Source organism: Pogoniulus pusillus, chromosome 15, assembly GCF_015220805.1.
Source record: "Pogoniulus pusillus isolate bPogPus1 chromosome 15, bPogPus1.pri, whole genome shotgun sequence".
NCBI classification, from domain to species: domain Eukaryota; kingdom Metazoa; phylum Chordata; class Aves; order Piciformes; family Lybiidae; genus Pogoniulus; species Pogoniulus pusillus.
The window spans coordinates 22,358,253-22,376,362 of NC_087278.1; the positions used below are offsets into that span (position 1 = coordinate 22,358,253).

The following is an 18,110-nucleotide window of genomic DNA, read 5'->3' on the forward strand; positions in this document are numbered from 1 at the left end:
GGCTGAGGGAGCTGGGATTGGTTAGCCTGGAGAAGAGGAGGCTCAGGGGTGACCTTATTGCTGTCTACAACTACCTGAGGGGTGGTTGTGGCCAGGAGGAGGTTGCTCTCTTCTCTCAGGTGGCCAGCACCAGAACGAGAGGACACAGCCTCAGGCTGTGCCAGGGGAAATTTAGGCTGGAGGTGAGGAGAAAGTTCTTCCCTGAGAGAGTCATTGGACACTGGAATGGGCTGCCCGGGGAGGTGGTGGAGTCGCCGTCCCTGGAGCTGTTCAAGGCAGGACTGGACGTGGCACTTGGTGCCATGGTCTGGCCTTGAGCTCTGTGGTAAAGGGTTGGACTTGATGATCTGTGAGGTCTCTTCCAACCTTGGTGATACTGTGATACTGTGATCTAAACATACAGCACAGCCAGAAGTGCTAAAGCCTCCTGCTGTAGCAGTGAGGCAAGGCAGCAGGGGGAGGGTAGCTGCACTGAACACGCTTAGCTGCTGCTTCTAATGCTCCTAAGACCTACTGATGGGATGCATGGTGAATACTACACCTGCCACATCTCTTTTGCTTAAATCAATACAAGATTCCTTCAGTGCCACACACCTCCCTTACTGGGAAACCATCACCAGAGAGGTCACCAGAGGAATTCACACTCCCTGTGCTTTCCCTCTCACCAGACAAGTCTCCCAGGACATCTCTCTTGATCTCTTTATTTTTTTCCCCCCTATCAATCTTTTCTTATGGAAGTCCTCAGCACCTCCTTTTCAGTGCTCAGCTTTCTCCTTCAGAGTGATTTTCTTTGTCTCCTCTTTTTCTTTCTCTGTGCCTGAGCTGCCTGTAAACCTGATTCATTACAGTTTGCAAGTGGCACTTGTAAAGAAGGAATTCTGAGTGTCAGGCTGGGATAGCTTTAACATTAAGGATGTGCTTTGCAGGTGCTTCACTCCTTGTCCTCCTTATAGCTCTGTCCCTGCAGCATAGTTTAGCATTCTGTTCACCCAGTGCCCAGGGAGATGGTGGAGTCACCGTCCCTGGAGGTGTGCAAGCAAAGCCTGGATGAGGCACTTAGTGCCATGGTCTGGTTGATTGGACAGGGCTGGGTGCTAGGTTGGACTGGAAGAGCTTGGAAGTCTCTTCCAACCTGGTTGATTCTTAGATTAGGTGGTGCCATGGAAAGCCATGCAGCAGAAGGATGGGTGCTAGGTTGGACAGGATGAGCTTGGAGGTCTCTTCCAACCTGGTTGATTCTATGATTAGGTGATGCCATGAAAAGCCATGCAGCAGAAGGCTGGGTGCTAGGTTGGACTGGAAGAGCTTGGAGGTCTCTTCCAATCTGGTTGATTCTTAGATTAGGTGGTGCCATGGAAAGCCATGCAGCAGAAGGATGGGTGCTAGGTTGGACAGGATGAGCTTGGAGGTCTCTTCCAACCTGGTTGATTCTATGATTAGGTGATGCCATGAAAAGCCATGCAGCAGAAGGCTGGGTGCTAGGTTGGACTGGAAGAGCTTGGAGGTCTCTTCCAACCTGGTTGGTTCTATGATTCTTCATCAAGAGTGTTCTTGCCTGGGTGTGTGACCACACAGCCGCCTAGCATGTGGCTTAGACAGGCTGCCTGTGCCACAACAGGGACGATGTGCTTAGTGCAAAGAGGCTTCTTTTGTTTGGTTGGTTTTTTGCTTGGCTCATCTGCTGGCTGAAACATTCCTAGCACTAAAGCCTCTTCCCCATAAGGACACTGCCCCATGGCTGATTACCTGTCAGTGACTGATGGCCTCCAACAGCGACGTGTCAGCTGGACTGTGTCCAGTTCTGGGCTCCTCAATTCAAGAGAGATGTTGAGGTGCTGGAAGGTGTCCAGAGAAGGGTGACAAAGCTGGTGAGGGGTCTGGAGCACAGCCCTGTGAGGAGAGGCTGAGGGAGCTGGGGGTGTGCAGCCTGCAGAAGAGGAGGCTCAGGGCAGAGCTCATTGCTGTCTGCAACTACCTGAAGGGAGGCTGTAGCCAGGTGGGGTTGGGCTCTTCTGCCAGGCAAGCAGCAACAGAACAAGGGGACACAGTGTGAAGTTGTGTCAGGGGAGGTCTAGGCTGGATGTTAGGAGGAAGTTGTTGGCAGAGAGAGTGATTGGCATTGGAATGGGCTGCCCAGGGAGGTGGTGGAGGCACCATCCCTGGAGGTGTTGAAGCCAAGCCTGGCTGGGGCACTTAGTGCCATGGTCTGGTTGATTGGCTAGGGCTGGGTGCTAGGTTGGACTGGATGAGCTTGGAGGTCTCTTCCAACCTGGCTGATTCTACGATTCTGTGACATGATTGCTTTGGAGACTGCTGCACAAAGTGGTGTGGTGTGCTTTGAGAAGTGCTTTGTTCCATGTCTGCCAGCAGTGAATCCATCTTTAAGCCACTACAGGAAGACCTCTGCTGCCTCTTGTCGACAATGAATCACTTTCCTATCGTAGAGGGAACCTTATGGAGTGCATCAACCCAGCAGAAAGATCTTGTTGGTAGTCACTCCCCAGATTCTTATTCCTGTGTTATTGGCAGTGGATTTTGCAGCCTTTGAAATCACCTCTGGCTCATGTCAGTGCTCCCACATAGCTTTAGTTCTCTCTCTGCCCTTGTCTACATACCAAAGACAGAGAAGCCTTACAGGACGTGTCTACCATTAGTAAGGTGGTGATGACACTGAGCTGGGGGCAGTGTGGATCTGCTGCAAGGTAGGAAGGCACTTCAAAGAGGTCTGGCCAGGCTGAGGGGGATGGCTGAGGTCAATGGGATAAGTTTTAACAAGGCCAAGTGCAGGCTCCTACACTTTGGCCACACTAACCCCATGCAGCTACAGACTGGGGGATGAGTGGCTGGGGAGCAGCCTGGCAGAGAGGGACCTGGTAGTGCTTAGTGAAGCAGCTGGGCATGAGCCAGCAGTGTGCCCAGCTGGCACAGAAGGCCAGTAGCATCTTGGTCTGTATCAGGAGCAGTGTGGCCAGCAGGACCAGGGCTGTCACTCTGCCCTGTGCTGGCACTGGGCAGGCCTCACCTCGAGCACTGTGTGCAGCTCTGGGCACTCACTGCCAGAGAGACATTGAGGGGCTGGAGTGGGGCCAGAGGAGAGCAATGAGACTGGGGAGGGGGCTGGAGGGGAAGGCTGCTGAGGAGAGGCTGAAGGAGCTGGGGGTGTTCAGCGTGGAGGAGAGGAGACTCAGGGGAGACCTTAGCACTCTCTACAGCTACCTGAAGGGAAGTTGTAGTCAGATGGGGGTCAGGCTCTGCTCCCAGGAAACTTGTGCCAGAATGAGAGGGCATGGCCTGAAGCTGTGCCAGGGGAGGTTTAGGTTGGATGTTAGAAAGCACTTCCTGATGGAAAGGGGAATTAAACACTGGGAGGGACTACCCCTGTAGCCCAGAACTGGACACAGCACTCAAGGTGTGGCCTGACCAATGCTGAGTACAGGGGCAGAATAACCTCCCTTGTCCTGCTGGCCACACTGTTCCTGAGCCAGGCCAGGATGCCATTGGCTCTCTTGGCCACCTGGATACACTGCTGGCTCATGTTCAGCTATTATCTACCATAACCCTTGAAGTATCCTTGAAGGCATCTTGGAATAAATGGTTTGCAGCCACCTGGGCACACTGCTGGCTCATGTTCAGCTACTATCTACCAGCACCCCCAGGTCTGGGGGAGGTCTAGGCTGGATGGTAGGAGGAAGGTCTTCACAGAGACAGTGATTGGCATTGGAATGGGCTGCCCAGGGAGGTGGTGGAGTCGCCAACCCTGGAGATGTTCAAGAAAAGCCTGGATGAGGCACTCAGTGCCATGGTCTGGTTGACTGGCTAGGGCTGGGTGCTAGGTTGGACTGCATGATTTTGGAGGTCTCTTCCAACCTGGTTGATTCTGTGATAGGAAAGATAAGTGTCAGTATCTAAAGCATCCCCCATGCACTGTTTTTCCTTTAATTGCTGGATGAAAAAGCAGACCTTATTTTGTACATGGTTTCATAATGTGCTTATGTATCCTGAAGTGCCAGGTGATGTGTGAAAGCAACAACTCTGTCTGTCTCATCATACATATTTTAATGTAAGACAAGTCCTAGTGACTATAAAATGCTTGAGGCATAAATTGGGTAGCAGATGTAGAGTGCTCCTAGCATGAGGCCAGCCTTTTAGCCAAGCACAAAGCTGGTTCACTGCTATCTGTAGGTGGTAGAATCCCATCGTGGCATGACTCCTGCTTCGTGACTTCACCAAGAGCCAAGGTTTGTGTGTTGGGGAGTTGTAGCCATGCACAGTGCCTCTGTTGACTTGCAAGGGATGCAAGAGGGAAACAGCATCCCTTAAAAAAGCTTAATTGAGCTTCACTTTATTTCTCTCTCTTGTGATTTTCATATAAGCCTGGGAGGTATGGGACAGCCTCAAGAGAATTTAATGGCAATTTTTGTCTTGCAGGCATCGGATCTCCAAATCAAAGTTCAGGTAAGTAAAACTGTTTTCTGCTTTGCTTCCTTGCCACTGCCTTTGTTCCCTGCTTTGTGAGGTGGTTTACTCCTGCATCATGGGTGGGATGCAGTGGTAGTTCTGAGAGGTGCTACCAAATGTGTCAGATTTTAGTCCTTCATCTACCAAAAATCAAGAAGCTTTTTCTTGGTTTCATAATAAAATAAGGCCCAGGGACTACTGACAGCATTTCACTGGCAAGTACTTAACTGATGCTTATCAGCATCAACCTCATCAGCTCAAAGTTCTCTTTGCTGCACTCTGTTGCATCGCTCTGCTTTGCTTGATTGTAATTCTTTCTGCTGCTGAGTTTTGCTGCTTATTTGTGCAGTTCTCTCTTTCACCATGGCCTATGCAGAGCTCTTTCTGGTGGCATTTCTTTGTCTGGTCACTTAAAAGCTTTTGAAAAAGGTGAAGTGGTCCCCAGGTGTTCATTTGTGGATTTCCCTTGGGAAGGCTGCCCAAAGTCATGCAGTTTGGTTGTCGAGGTCCCAGTCCATTTCTAGCTGCTGAGGAGGAGTCCAACTGCCTCCATATCTTTGCATTCAAAACCAGCTTTGTAAATTAAAGCATTAAGGTTTGAAATAGAGCAAGAGGACACAGTCTCAAGTTATGCCAGGGGAGGTCTAGGCTGGAAGTTAGGAGGAAGTTGTTGTCAGAGAGAGTGATTGGCATTGGAATGGGCTGCCCAGGGAGGTGGTGGAGTCACCATCCCTGGAGGTGTTGAAGCAAAGCCTGGATGAGGCACTTGGTGCCATGGTCTAGATGACTGCAGTGACTGCAATCTGTGTGTTCTTCAAACAGCACCTCCTCTGCTCTGTTACATTCCAGCTTCTCTAGGTGTTAAGTACCTCTGGCTTCAAGGTGAAGTGAGAGCATCCCAGGAGCTACAAACACATTGCATGATTAGGCTGCAGAGTGTCTTTCCACGGGGATTTGCATACAGCACAGAGCTGTAGTTCTCTTCCATACTTCAGTTTGCTCCACATTTGCTCTTCAGAGAGAGTGATTGCCATTGGAATGGGCTGCCCAGGGAGGTGGTGGAGTCACCATCCCTGGAGGTGTTCAAGAAGAGCCTGAATGAGGCACTTAGTGCCATGGTCTAATCAATAGGATAGAGCTGGGTGCTAGGTTGGACTGGCTGAGCTTGGAGATCTCTTCCAACCTGGTTGATTCTATGATTCTATGAAATACCTGGAGCAAGTGAGCACCTCTGTTCTTCATCTTCCCTACATGATGAGCAGCAATGTAAATCAAGGCATGCACCTATGTGTGTGTGCTGCCCATTTGCATCCCTGTGCAGAGCTGCATACGTTCCTACAGCCTGTGGGTTTATTTCTCTGTAGGTGTAAGCACACCAAAGAAAGGTCCTGGCCATTCTCACAGATGTGCACCACTCTGCACAAGTACAGACCAAAGTGTGTGGAGTTGCTACTGATTTAATCACAGTAGTAGCATCTAAGTGTTGTTGTGCCCACTTGGAGAGTTGGACAGGTCATTTCTTGTCCCACATCCTCTGCAAAGCACACGACCCTGTTGGTGCTAGCTAGACTGGGTGCCTTCATAAATTGCATAGCTACCCTAGTCTGGGTTTGGTGGCCTCTTTAAATGTTGCTGCAGAGTTCTGGACCAGTGTGCAATGCTCACATTGCCTGGCTTTAGTTTGTGTAGCTGCTGAACCCTGACCTCAAGCAAGGCCATGGTTAATCACTGGCAATAATACAGCAGAGAATGTTAGCCAAGAAAATGTCTTTCTTCCTGGGGTGTTGGGTCCATGTGCATTTCTTTAGAGGCACATAGGCAGATGTTGATCTGTTGGAAGGTAGGAGAGCCCTGCAGAGGGACCTGGGCAGGCTGGATGGGTGGGCAGAGGCCAATGGGATGAGACTGAACAAGGCCAAGTGCAGGGTTCTGCACTTTGGCCACAACAACCCCAAGCAGTGCTACAGGCTGGGGACAGAGTGGCTGGAAACAGACAGGAGGAAAGTGACCTGGGGGCACTGATAGATGGTAGCTAAACATGAGGCATCAGTGTTCCCAGGTGGCCAAGAGAGCCAATGGCATCCTGGCCTGGCTGAGGAGCAGTGTGGCCAATAGGACAAGGGAGGTTATTCTGCCCCTGTACTCAGCACTGCTCAGGCCACACCTTGAGTGCTGTGTCCAGTTCTGGGCTCCTCAATTCAAGAGAGATGTTGAGGTGCTGGAAGGTGTCCAGAGAAGGGCAACGAAGCTGGTGAGGGGCCTGGAGCACAGCCCTGTGAGGAGAGGCTGAGGGAGCTGGGGGTGTGCAGCCTGCAGAAGAGGAGGCTCAGGGCAGACCTCATTGCTGTCTACAACTACCTGAAGGGAGGCTGTAGCCAGGTGGGGTTGGTCTCTTCTCCCAGGCACCCACCAATAGAACAAGGGGACACAGTGTGAAGTTGTGTCAGGGGAGGTCTAGGCTGGATGTTAGGAGGAAGTTGTTGTCAGAGAGAGTGATTGGCATTGGAATGGGCTGCCCAGGGAGGTGGTGGAGTCACTGTCTCTGGAGGTGTTGAAGAAAAGCCTGGCTGAGGCACTTAGTGCCATGGTCTGGTTGACTGGCTAGGGCTGGATGCTAGGTTGGACTGGATGATCTTGGAGGTCTCTTCCAACCTGATTGATTCTATGATTCTGAGTATCCAATATCTATATAAAACTATTAGATTTATTATACAGTGGCAAGTGTTGCCTGGAAACTGGTTGCTATGCAAGTTAAATTCTGAAGAGTAGGAGGTGTGTAATTAGCTTTAAATATCTTCTGTGGTTAGTAATTACCCTCAGAAATCAGTGACACAAGGGGATGTGTTCGTGGAAGGCAAACTTTCAAAAGGTCTACTGATTAGCAAATGGTATCCTTAGTATCAGGCATGAAGGTGAAATGCTGAGGTTCCCTGAGGTCTTGAGTTTCTCTTCAGAGTTAGCCCTTGTGTTGGGCTTGAAGGGAGGCTGTTGCCAGGTGGGAGTTGGTCTCTTCTCCCAGACAACCAGCAACAGAACAAGGGGACACAGTCTCAAGTTGTGCCAGGGGAGGTCTAGGCTGGATGTTAGGAGGAAGTTGTTGTCAGAGAGAGTGATTGGCATTGGAATGGGCTGCCCAGGGAGGTGGTGGAGTCACCATCCCTGGAGGTGTTGAAGCAAAGCCTGGATGAGGCACTTAGTGCCATGGTCTGGTTGATTGGCTAGGGCTGGGTACTAGGTTGGACTGGCTGAGCTTGGAGGTCTCTTCCAACCTGGGTGAGTCTATGAAATTCTATGAAAACATTGCTGAGTGTTGGATTTTGTCTGACCTCACCTCTCCAAAGACTTCCTTCAAAGGTCCATGGTATATAGTGAGTACCTTTTCAGCTACTATCCTGAGCTTAGGCGAGGTTCCACTGCAGGGCCACAAGCATTAAATACAACAATAGTCATTATTTTTGTGCTACTTGGGCTGAAAAATACTCTCAGGGTAGCTGTGAGAGATGTCTTAATCAGATCAGGACAATGCTCAAGAGGTTTATTCACCCCTAAAGGTTGCAAAATCAGCGTAGGACTAACTTTGTTCTTACAGCTAAAGGAGAGATGTTGAGGTGCTGGAAGGTGTCCAGAGAAGGGCAACAAAGCTGGTGAGGGGCTTGGAGCACAGCCCTGTGAGGAGAGGCTGAGGGAGCTGGGGGTGTGCAGCCTAGAGAAGAGGAGGCTCAGGGGGGACCTTATTGCTGTCTACAACTCCCTGAAGGGAGGATGTAGCCAGGTGGGGGTTGGCCTCTTCTGCCAGGCAAGCAGCAACAGAACAAGGGGACACAGTCTCAATCTGTGGTGGGGAAAGTATAGGCTGGATGTTAGGAGGAAGTTGTTGTCAGAGAGAGTGATTGGCATTGGAATGGGCTGCCCAGGGAGGTGGTGGAGTCTCCATCCCTGGAGGTGTTGAAGCAAAGCCTGGCTGAGGCACTTAGTGCCATGATCGGGTTGACTGCCCAGGGCTGGGTGCTAGGTTGGATTGAATGATCTTGGAGTTCTCTTCCAGCCTGATTGATTCTAAGATGCTATGACAACTGTTGACTCAGCTGAGACTGAGAGACTGAAAATGAACTTTAAAATTATTCCCTACTGCTCTTGCATAATAAATCAAAACTAGCATCTCTCTGGACAAAGATTTGCAGTAGCCTAAGGATTCTCCAGCTGAAAGGAACTTCTTCTTTTCCCATCTTTCCAGTCGCTACTGGCGCCGGTGGAATCGGTTCTGCAGGAGAAAGTGCCGTGCCGCTGTCAAGTCCAATGTCTTCTACTGGTTGGTCATCTTCCTCGTGTTTCTCAACACCCTTACTATTGCCTCTGAACACTACAACCAGCCTGACTGGCTCACGGAGGTCCAAGGTGAGGAGAGGGCTGAGGGCTCACTTTATTGTGGTTGCTGTCAAGAAAGAGGGCTGAGGGAGGAGGTGGTGCGGAAGGACCATAGGCAGCTCCAAACAGTGCTCTGTCTGTGGAGTGTCTTAATCCCACAAAATATCTGCCTGCAATGGCAAAGAAAACATTCAGTTCCTCATTTCCAGCCCAGGCACTGTGTAGCTGAGATGAGGAGATGATGCTGGAGCTGCATCAACTCCTGGATGCGGCTGGAGCTGCAGCGACTGGATTTATGGGTGCCTACGGGGAGCTACAGGTTGTCCAAAGTCTCCCCTGGAGTGGCTGGAGAGCAGCCAGGAGGAAAGGGACCTGGGGGTACTGATAGACAGTAAGCTGAAGATGAGGCAGCAGTGTGCCCAGGTGGCCAAGAGAGCCAATGGCATCCTGGCCTGCATCAGGAACAGTGTGGCCAGTAGGACAAGGGAGGTTATTCTGCCCCTGTACTCAGCACTGGTCAGACCACACCTTGAGTGCTGTGTCCAGTTCTGGGCCCCTCAATTCAAGAGGGATGTTGAGGTGCTGGAAGGTGTCCAGAGAAGGGCAACAAAGCTGGTGAGGGGCCTGGAGCACAAATCCTATGAAGAGAGGTTGAGGGAGCTGGGGTTGTTTAGCCTGGAGAAGAGGAGGCTCAGGGGTGATCTTATTACTGTCTACAACTACCTGAAGGGGCATTGTAGCCAGGTGGGGGGTGGCCTCTTCTCCCAGGCAACCAGCAATAGAACAAGGGGACACAGTCTCAAGTTGTGCCAGGGTAGGTCTAGGCTGGATATTAGGAAGAAGTTCTTCCCAGAGAGAGTGATTGGCATTGGAATGGGCTGCCCAGGGAGGTGGTGGAGGCACCGTCCCTGGAGGTGTTGAAGCCAAGCCTGGCTGAGGCACTTAGTGCCATGGTCCAGATGACTGGCTAGGGCTGGGTGCTAGGTTGGACTGGATGATGTTGGAGGTCTCTTCCAACCTGGTTGATTCTATGATTCTATGATTCTATGATTGGGGAGGTGAAGAGGAGTGATTTGGAAGGTTCTTCAGTCTGCAGAGCAGTTGAATCCTCACTTGAGGTGAGAGCAGCTGAAAGGCTTAATTAAGCAACAGTAGGCAGCAGAGCAGCTCTTCTGTTCTGCCTCTCACCTGCAGCTGATAAGTGCGGTGGGAGTTGTGCCCCTGCCACAGAGGTCGTGTGGCTGTGTAATGCAGCCCAGGTGTATGTGCAAGGACTGCTGTGAGCATCTCTGTGGGTGAGATGCCCACTCTTTGAAACCAGCTCACACGAAGCTGACCTCCCCAGAAGGGGGCTCTGACTGGCAAGGATTGGTGGTTCCCGGTGGAGCCCTTCTGGCTAAGTTTCATTAACCTGTTGCTGTTTGCCTTTCATGAGACACTGCCAACAAGGTGCTGCTAGCTCTTTTCACGGCAGAGATGCTGCTGAAGATGTACAGCCTTGGTCTGCAGGCCTACTTTGTGTCCCTCTTCAACCGCTTCGACTGTTTCATCGTGTGTGGAGGGATCCTGGAGACGATCCTGGTGGAGACGAAGATCATGTCGCCGCTGGGCATCTCGGTGCTGCGCTGCGTCCGGCTCCTCAGGATATTTAAGATCACAAGGTACCCTCCTGCTTCTGCCAGGAGGAAGGGGGGGCTACTGCTCAAGGCATAGCGTCTGGGTTAGGAACTGGCTGGAGGGCCGAGCCCAGAGAGTGGTGGTGAATGGAGCCACATCCAGCTGGCAGCTGTCACTAGTGGTGTCCCTCAGGGATCAGTGCTGGGCCCCATCCTCTTTAGCATCTTCATAGATGATCTGGATGAGGGCATGGAGTCAGTCATCAGCAAGTTTGCAGATGACACTAAGCTGGGGGCAGATGTGGCTGGGTTGGAGGGCAGAAGGGCTCTGCAGCGGGACCTTGACCGCCTGGACAGATGGGCAGAGTCCAATGGGATGGGGTTCAATAGCTCCAAGTGCAGGGTGCTGCACTTTGGCCACAACAAACCCATGCAGAGATACAGGCTGGGGTCAGAGTGGCTGGAGAGCAGCCAGACTGAGAGGGATCTGGGGGTGCTGATTGATACCCGCCTGAACATGAGCCAGCAGTGTGCCCAGGTGGCCAAGAGAGGATGGCCTGCATCCTGGCCTGCATCAGGAGCAGTGTGGCCAGCAGGACAAGGGAGGTTATTCTGCCCCTGTCAGGCCACACCTTGAGTACTGTGTCCAGTTCTGGGCTCCTCAATTCAAGAGAGATGTTGAGGTACTGGAAGGTGTCCAGAGAAGGGCAGCAAGGCTGGTGAGGGGCCTGGAGCACAGCCCTGTGAGCTTGAAGAAGAGGAGGCTCAGGGCAGACCTCATTGCTGTCTGCAACTACCTGAAGGGAGGCTGTAGCCAGGTGGGGTTGGGCTCTTCTGCCAGGCAAGCAGCAGCAGAACAAGGGGACAGAGTCTCAAGTTGTGCCAGGGGAGGTCTGTGCTGGATGTTAGGAGGAAGTTGTTGTCAGAGAGAGTGATTGGCATTGGAATGGGCTGCCCAGGGAGGTGGAGGCACCATCCCTGGAGGTGTTGAAGAAAAGCCTGGCTGAGGCACTTAGTGCCATGGTCTGGTTGACTGGCTAGGGCTGGGTGCTAGGTTGGACTGGATGAGCTTGGAGTTCTCTTCCAACCTGGTTGATTCTGTGATTCTGTGACAGGATGATCTCCTCCAACCCCTAACATGCTGTGAGCCTGTGAGAATCTCAACTGAGGTGGTGGAAGAGAGTGTTTTCTGCAAATTCATTTATGAAGATGTCTCTAGAATTGCTATGAACTCTTCCCAAGGAAATCTCTCTAAAATTTAAGATAAACACCACAGCACCCAGGCAAAACAAGCCCATGACTAGAAGGCAGCCAAGATGACAGGGTTGAGAAGCTAAAAGAGCCAACAGGCTTGGAGTTGTGCATCGTACAAGATTTAGTCTCAAAGCTTCTCTGGCAGGGAGGTTGTTGTTCAGGGTCAGATGGCAGAGGCAGAAAATCAGTTTGCAGTCTCAGAGGGAGAGAGAGAGAGGCCAAAGCAAGCCTATCACTATTAAAAAAGAAAACAAAAGTGATCAGTTCTGATTTGGGAGCACTGAAGAAGGAAAAAAATGTTCCAGCTAACAAGAAAGTTATCTTTGCCCTCTCAAAAGTAGGGAGGCTTTCTGCTCTGGTAACTGGTTTGGATGGATCTTTGGGGCTGAAAGCCATCCTGACTGAGTGCCTGGCCTGCTTTTGGAGGAAAGCAGTAGCTGTTTGGTGCATTGGGTAATCAGCCAGACCCAGGGCAGCATAGCAGGAGCTATAAAAGCATGAGCTGCAGCATAGCATCCTGGAGAGGTCATTGTTTTTCCAAGAGATTTCTTCCCTCCTACACAAAACACACAATCTAGCTGAGAGAATGCTCTGGGAGTGCTGATGATGCTCAGAGAGAGAGAGAGAGGACAGCATTCATGCTTTGGGAAGCTTGAGCTATTGGAGTATTCAAACAGTCCTGAAGTTTCTGGCAGAGGTGTAATGTTGGCACCAGCTGCCTGCAGGACTGGTTATGTTCACCTTCATTCTGCAGCAGAAATAAAACACACTTGTCACAGAAGCACAGAATCAGGCAGGGTTGGAAGGCACCACAAGGATCAGCCAGTTCCAACCCCCCTGCTATGCCCAGGGACACCCTACCCTAGAGCAGGCTGCACACAGCCTCAGCCAGCCTGGCCTTAAACACCTCCAGCCATGGGGCCTCAACCACCTCCCTGGGCAACCCATTCCAGCCTCTCACCACTCTCATGCTCAACAACTTCCTCCTCACCTCCACTCTGACTCTCCCCACCTCCAGCTTTGCTCCATTCCCCCCAGTCCTGTCACTCCCTCACAGCCTAAAAAGTCCCTCCCCAGCTTTTTTATAGGCCTCCTTCAAATCCTTGAAGGCCACAAGAAGGTCACCTGGGAGCCTCCTCTTCTCCAGCCTGCACAGCCCCAACTCTTTCAGTCTGTGCTCACAGCAGAGCTGCTGCAGCCCTCTGAGCATCCTCCTGGCCCTGCTCTGGACACACTCCAGCATCTCCACATCCCTCTTGTCATAGGTGCTCCAGAACTGGATGCAGTACTCCAGGTTGGCTCTCAGCACAGCAGAGTAGAGGGGGAGAATCACCTCCCTCGACCTGCTGGCCACACTTCTCCTGCTGCAGCTCAGGCTCTGGTTGGCTTTCTGTGCTGCAAGTGCACACTGCTGGCTCCTGTTGAGCTTCTCATCCAGCAGCACTCCCAAGTTCCTCTCCTCAGGGCTGCTCTTCAGCCACTCACTGCCCAGCCTGGATTTGTGCTTGGCATTGCCTTGACCCACATGCAGGACATTGCACTTGGTCTTGTTGAACCTCCTGAGGCTGGCTTGTGCCCACCTCTGCAGCCTGTCCAGTTCCCTCTGGATGGATCCCTGCCCTCCAGCCTGGCTGCTGTACCACACAGCTTGGTGTAGTCAGCAAACTTGCTGAGGCTGCACTCAATGCCTCTGTCCATGGCACCCACAAAGCTGTTGAACAAGACTGGTCCCAGGACTGATCCCTGAGGGACTCCACTTGTCACTGGCCTCCACTTGGCCATGGAGCCATTGACAGCCACTCTTTGGATATGGCCACCAAGCCAGTTCTTTATCCACCTCGTGCTCCACCCATCACACCCATGTGTCACCAGCTTGGAGACCAGGATGTGGTGCAAGATAGTGTCAGAGGCCTTGCTCAGGTGCAGGTAAATGCCATCAGTTGCTCACCTCTCATCTATTAATGTTGTGACCTGGTCATAGAAGGCCACCAGGTGTGTCAGGCAGGATTTTGCATGGAAGCAGACATTACCTGGAATGCATCTCCTGCCATTTCTACATGGGGCTATGCATAAAGAACAGAGCTGAGGCATAACTCATACTGAATAATGTATTAATTGCATTTTGCCTTCTTCCCTGTTCCTGAAATACTGGCAAGTAGTTTGCTGCAGTCTCAGATTTATCTGGGGGTTTTCTTTGTGATTTTTTTTCCCCTCCATGGGTGAAATTCACCCTCAGGTGTAAAAAACCTTGCACAAGCAAGCAGCATTTTAGGCCCATTCATGTCTTGCTGCAGGAGGTAATATTCTTGCATTAAAGCATTTACCTCTGATGTTTGCCAGTAAAATACTTCTCCTTTCTGTTATTCACTCAGCTCTAAATGCAGTGATGATTTATTGGCAACATTATCAATACAGGTGGAATGCAATCAATGAGTGCAGTGATAATACAGAAAGCTGGGAAGGGTAAGAGGGATGACAGCTTAGTGCTTTGTGTCAAATATATTCATGAGCAGTGTCATGGAGACCTAGAATGGAGACACAAATAGTGATAAACAAGGGCAGTGAGAAGGCACAAAGCAGGAAAATTGCCTTGAGAGTTTATCAGTAGGTAGCCTAACCTATGTATATTCATATGGATATTCCATGGCCAGCACCAAGCACAAACAAATTCTGGGTGAATCAAGATCATAGAATCATAGAATTAACCAGGTTGGAAGAGACCTCCAAGCTCATCAAGTCCAGCCTAGCACCCAGCCCCAGCCAATCAACCAGACCATGGCACTAAGTGCTTCATTCAGGCTTTGTTCGAACACCTCCAGGGATGGTGACTCCACCACCTCCCTGGGCAGCCCATTCCAATGCCAATCACTCTCTCTGGCAACAACTTCCTCCTCACATCCAGCCTACATCTCCCCAAGAACGACTTGAGGCTGTGTCCTCTTGTTCTGTTGATGCCTGCCTGGGAGAAGAGCCCAACCCCACCTGGCTACAGCCTCTCTTCAGGCAGCTGCAGACAGCAATGAGGTCTGCCCTGAGCCTTCCTCTTCTGCAGGCTGCACACCCCCAGCTCCCTCAGCCTCTTCTCACAGGGCTGTGCTCCAGGCCCCTCACCAGCTTTGTCACCCTTCTCTGGACACCTTCCAGCACCTCAACATCTCTCTTGAATTGAAGAGCCCAGAACTGGACACAGCACTCAAGGTGTGGTCTGACCAGTGCTGAGTCCAGGGGCAGAATAACCTCCATTGTCCTGCTGGCCACACTGTTCCTGATGCAGGCCAGGATGCCATTGGCTCTGCTGCCCACCTGGGCACACTGCTGCTTCATCTTCAGCTACTATCCACCAGTACCCCCAGGTCCCTCTCTGCCTGGCTGCCCTCCAGCCACTCTGTCCCCAGCCTGTAGCACTGCTTGAGGTTATTGTGGCCAAAGTGCAGAACCCTGCACTAGACCTTGTTCAATCTCATCCTATTGGCCTCTACCCACCCATCCAGCCTGTCCAGGTCCCTCTGCAAGGCTCTCTTACTCTCCAATAGACCCACACACCTTCTCCTAGCTTGGTGTCATCTGCAGACTTACTGATGCTGGCCTCAATCCCCTGGTCCAGATCATCAATAAATATGCTAGAGTTCTAGGAAAACCAAACCAAACAAAAAGCCAAAACCAAACCAACCATCAACAACAAAAAAAAAAACCCAATAAAAAAACCCTTCACCCCAACCACCCAAATACAGCTCCCTCTGTAACAGAAACAAATGGAGGCTCCATCAGATGAAAGATGCAGTTTAGTAAAGATGCAGTTTAGTAAAACCACATTTAGAATCTCAAGAGCAAACATTCCTTCCAAAATGATGTCTGCTCTCCAGAATCATTTAGCCTTTTCCATTTGCCAAGCAGCCAATATAATCTCTTCATTTTATCCATCCCCCCCCTAATTTTCCCAAGTCTGTGCAGGAAGTCTGCTTTTGCTGTGAGAAGACAAATGATTTTCTCTTTATAAATAATCCTTTACTGCTTGATAAATCCCCTATATTTAGCCCTTTGTACTCGAAAATACATCTATTTATTTGCAATAGCATGCTGAAGTGTTCTATTTAATGCCTAATCCTGCCACAACATATGTCACCATTAACATAGGGAGGAGAGACAGGGCACAGGGGGGGGTTTTTTGTACCTGCTTTCAAAGTGCTTTTATGTTGGCTGAACAATGTGGGAAGCTTTCCCACAATGAGACTGTCAGCTGTTGCTACTGTTTTAAGCTCTGCATCTGTCATTGCCAGTGTCCTAAAGGCAATGGAGGGGAGGTGGAAGAGGATCAAAGAACACATTAAGTTCTGGTCCTGTCCTGCAGTTGAGTTTTGTGTGAGATGTTGGACAGTTTGACTTCTTTGCATCATTCCTCCCTTTTGAAACCATGTTCTGCTCACTGGGGTTTTGCAGTGCCTCATACAATGGCATCCTCAAGGGTCTGAGAGCTGCAAGTGGGAGATGTTAAGAAGCACGTTTATGTCCTTGTGAATCTGAGGCAGCAGCACTGCTTTATCTCCTACCTCCCATTTTACACTGCCTGATCCAAAGCCTCTGATTCCCTCTAGCAGCGCCATGAGATCGATTGTAACCGGTTTGCTTGGTAGTATATGAACCAAAGAGGACAAAGTAGTAAGAGACTTTTTGCCTCTGTCTGGGCTTCACCACCTCCTGCCTTCTAAAAAGCCTTGTTTCACTGAGCAACTCCACATCTCCCACTGAGGTGGTGTTCCTGTTAGTTCTGCAGCCACCTGATGGGACAGACCTCAGGTCAGGCTTTAGGACACCAAGATAAGACAGTTGTTATTTTCACACTCTACTCAAGCCAAGCCATCTTTATCCTCTCCTTTTTTCCTTTTTCTCCTTTCTCTCCCCCAGAAGGTTTGTTTTTATTTCTAAGGGTGCTGTATTTCTAGCTGGCACTTAGGATGCAGACAAAACCAGCACTAATCTTGTCACCAGGTCATCTCAGTTTTAATTGCTTTAAGCTTGGCAGTTGCATAAGAAACTGAATCTCAGCTGTTTAGCCATTTGTACAAAATAGAGAGCTGAGAAGAGTCTGTGCAGGTGGGCTCTGAGACAGCAAAGCACTGAATCTATGCAAACATGGAGCAGCTTTGCTGTACACCCCTTAAGGGCACTGTTAAAGAGACCTGCAGGACCTGTGTCCTGACTGGCACTGAAGGACTTGGAGAGATAGTCTAGATCCTGTCAATGTCCAGTTTAAGGGTGCTAAAATCAGTCAGGTTTCATCAGAGATTAATTTTTCCCTTTTCCTGTGTCATCTGTGCCCAGGTGGCCAAGAGAGCCAGTGGCATCCTGGCCTGCATCAGGAATGGTGTGGTCAGCAGGAGCAGGGAGGTCATTCTGCCCCTGTACTCTGCACTGGTTAGACCACACCTTGAGTACTGTGTTCAGTTCTGGGCCCCCCTTTGACTTTTGTCAAAGGACATTGAGATGCTTGAGTGTGTCCAGAGAAGGGCAACGAGGCTGGGGAGAGGCCTTGAGCACAGCCCTACGAGGAGAGGCTGAGGGAGCTGGGATTGGTTAGCCTGGAGAAGAGGAGGCTCAGGGGAGACCTTATTGCTGTCTACAACTACCTGAGGGGTGGTTGTGGCCAGGAGGAGGTTGCTCTCTTCTCTCAGATGGCCAGCACCAGAACAAGAGGACACAGCCTCAAGCTGCACCAGGGGAAATTTAGGCTGGAGGTGAGGAGAAAGTTCTTCCCTGAGAGAGTCATTGGACACTGGAATGGGCTGCCCGGGGAGGTGGTGGAGTTGCCATCCCTGGAGCTGTTCAAGGCAGGATTGGACGTGGCACTTGGTGCCATGGTCTGGCCTTGAGCTCTGTGGTAAAGGGTTGGACTTGATGATCTGTGAGGTCTCTTCCAACCCTGATGATACTGTGATACTTTGCATGCCTCCTGAAGTGTGACAGTATGTGAGCTGTAAGCAGGGACACAAAGCTAGCTGGAGTGTTCCACATTGAGTGGCACTGAGCCCACAGCTTCCATACCCTTACCCTGTTTTTCACTGCTCACCTCTTTGCTGGCAGTTAAACTTTAAAGCATTCTAAGTTGCCTCTGAAGTGCTGAAGCTGGGCTGAAGGGAATACATCACAGTTTCCTTTGAAGCTCAGCCCCCAGAGATGAAGTAGTTGGACTTGAGAGGAGATGGTGGCATCCCTCTGCAGATAGATTAACCTTCATAAAGTGATTGGGCTGCTCAAGCATTCCTGTCCTCCATGAGAGAAGATGTTCTTCCCTAGCACTCAACACTGGTCTGGCCACACCTTGAGTGCTGTGTCCAGTTCTGGGCTCCTCAATTCAAGAGAGATGTTGAGGTGCTGGAATGTGTCCAGAGAAGGGTGACAAAGCTGGTGAGGGGCCTGGAG

The 18,110-nt window shown here is 50.7% G+C and overlaps 1 protein-coding gene across 1 annotated transcript in view; it reads left to right on the top strand.

The window, feature by feature from the left end:
• Positions 1-18,110, top strand: part of CACNA1C (calcium voltage-gated channel subunit alpha1 C) — a 600,430-nt gene that overhangs the window by 443,206 nt on the left and 139,114 nt on the right. Inside the window, exons 11-13 of the mRNA XM_064155731.1 lie at positions 4,429-4,455; positions 8,693-8,853; positions 10,259-10,484. Of these exons, the coding sequence (XP_064011801.1) occupies positions 4,429-4,455; positions 8,693-8,853; positions 10,259-10,484 (414 nt within the window). The remainder of the gene's footprint in view (positions 1-4,428; positions 4,456-8,692; positions 8,854-10,258; positions 10,485-18,110) is intronic.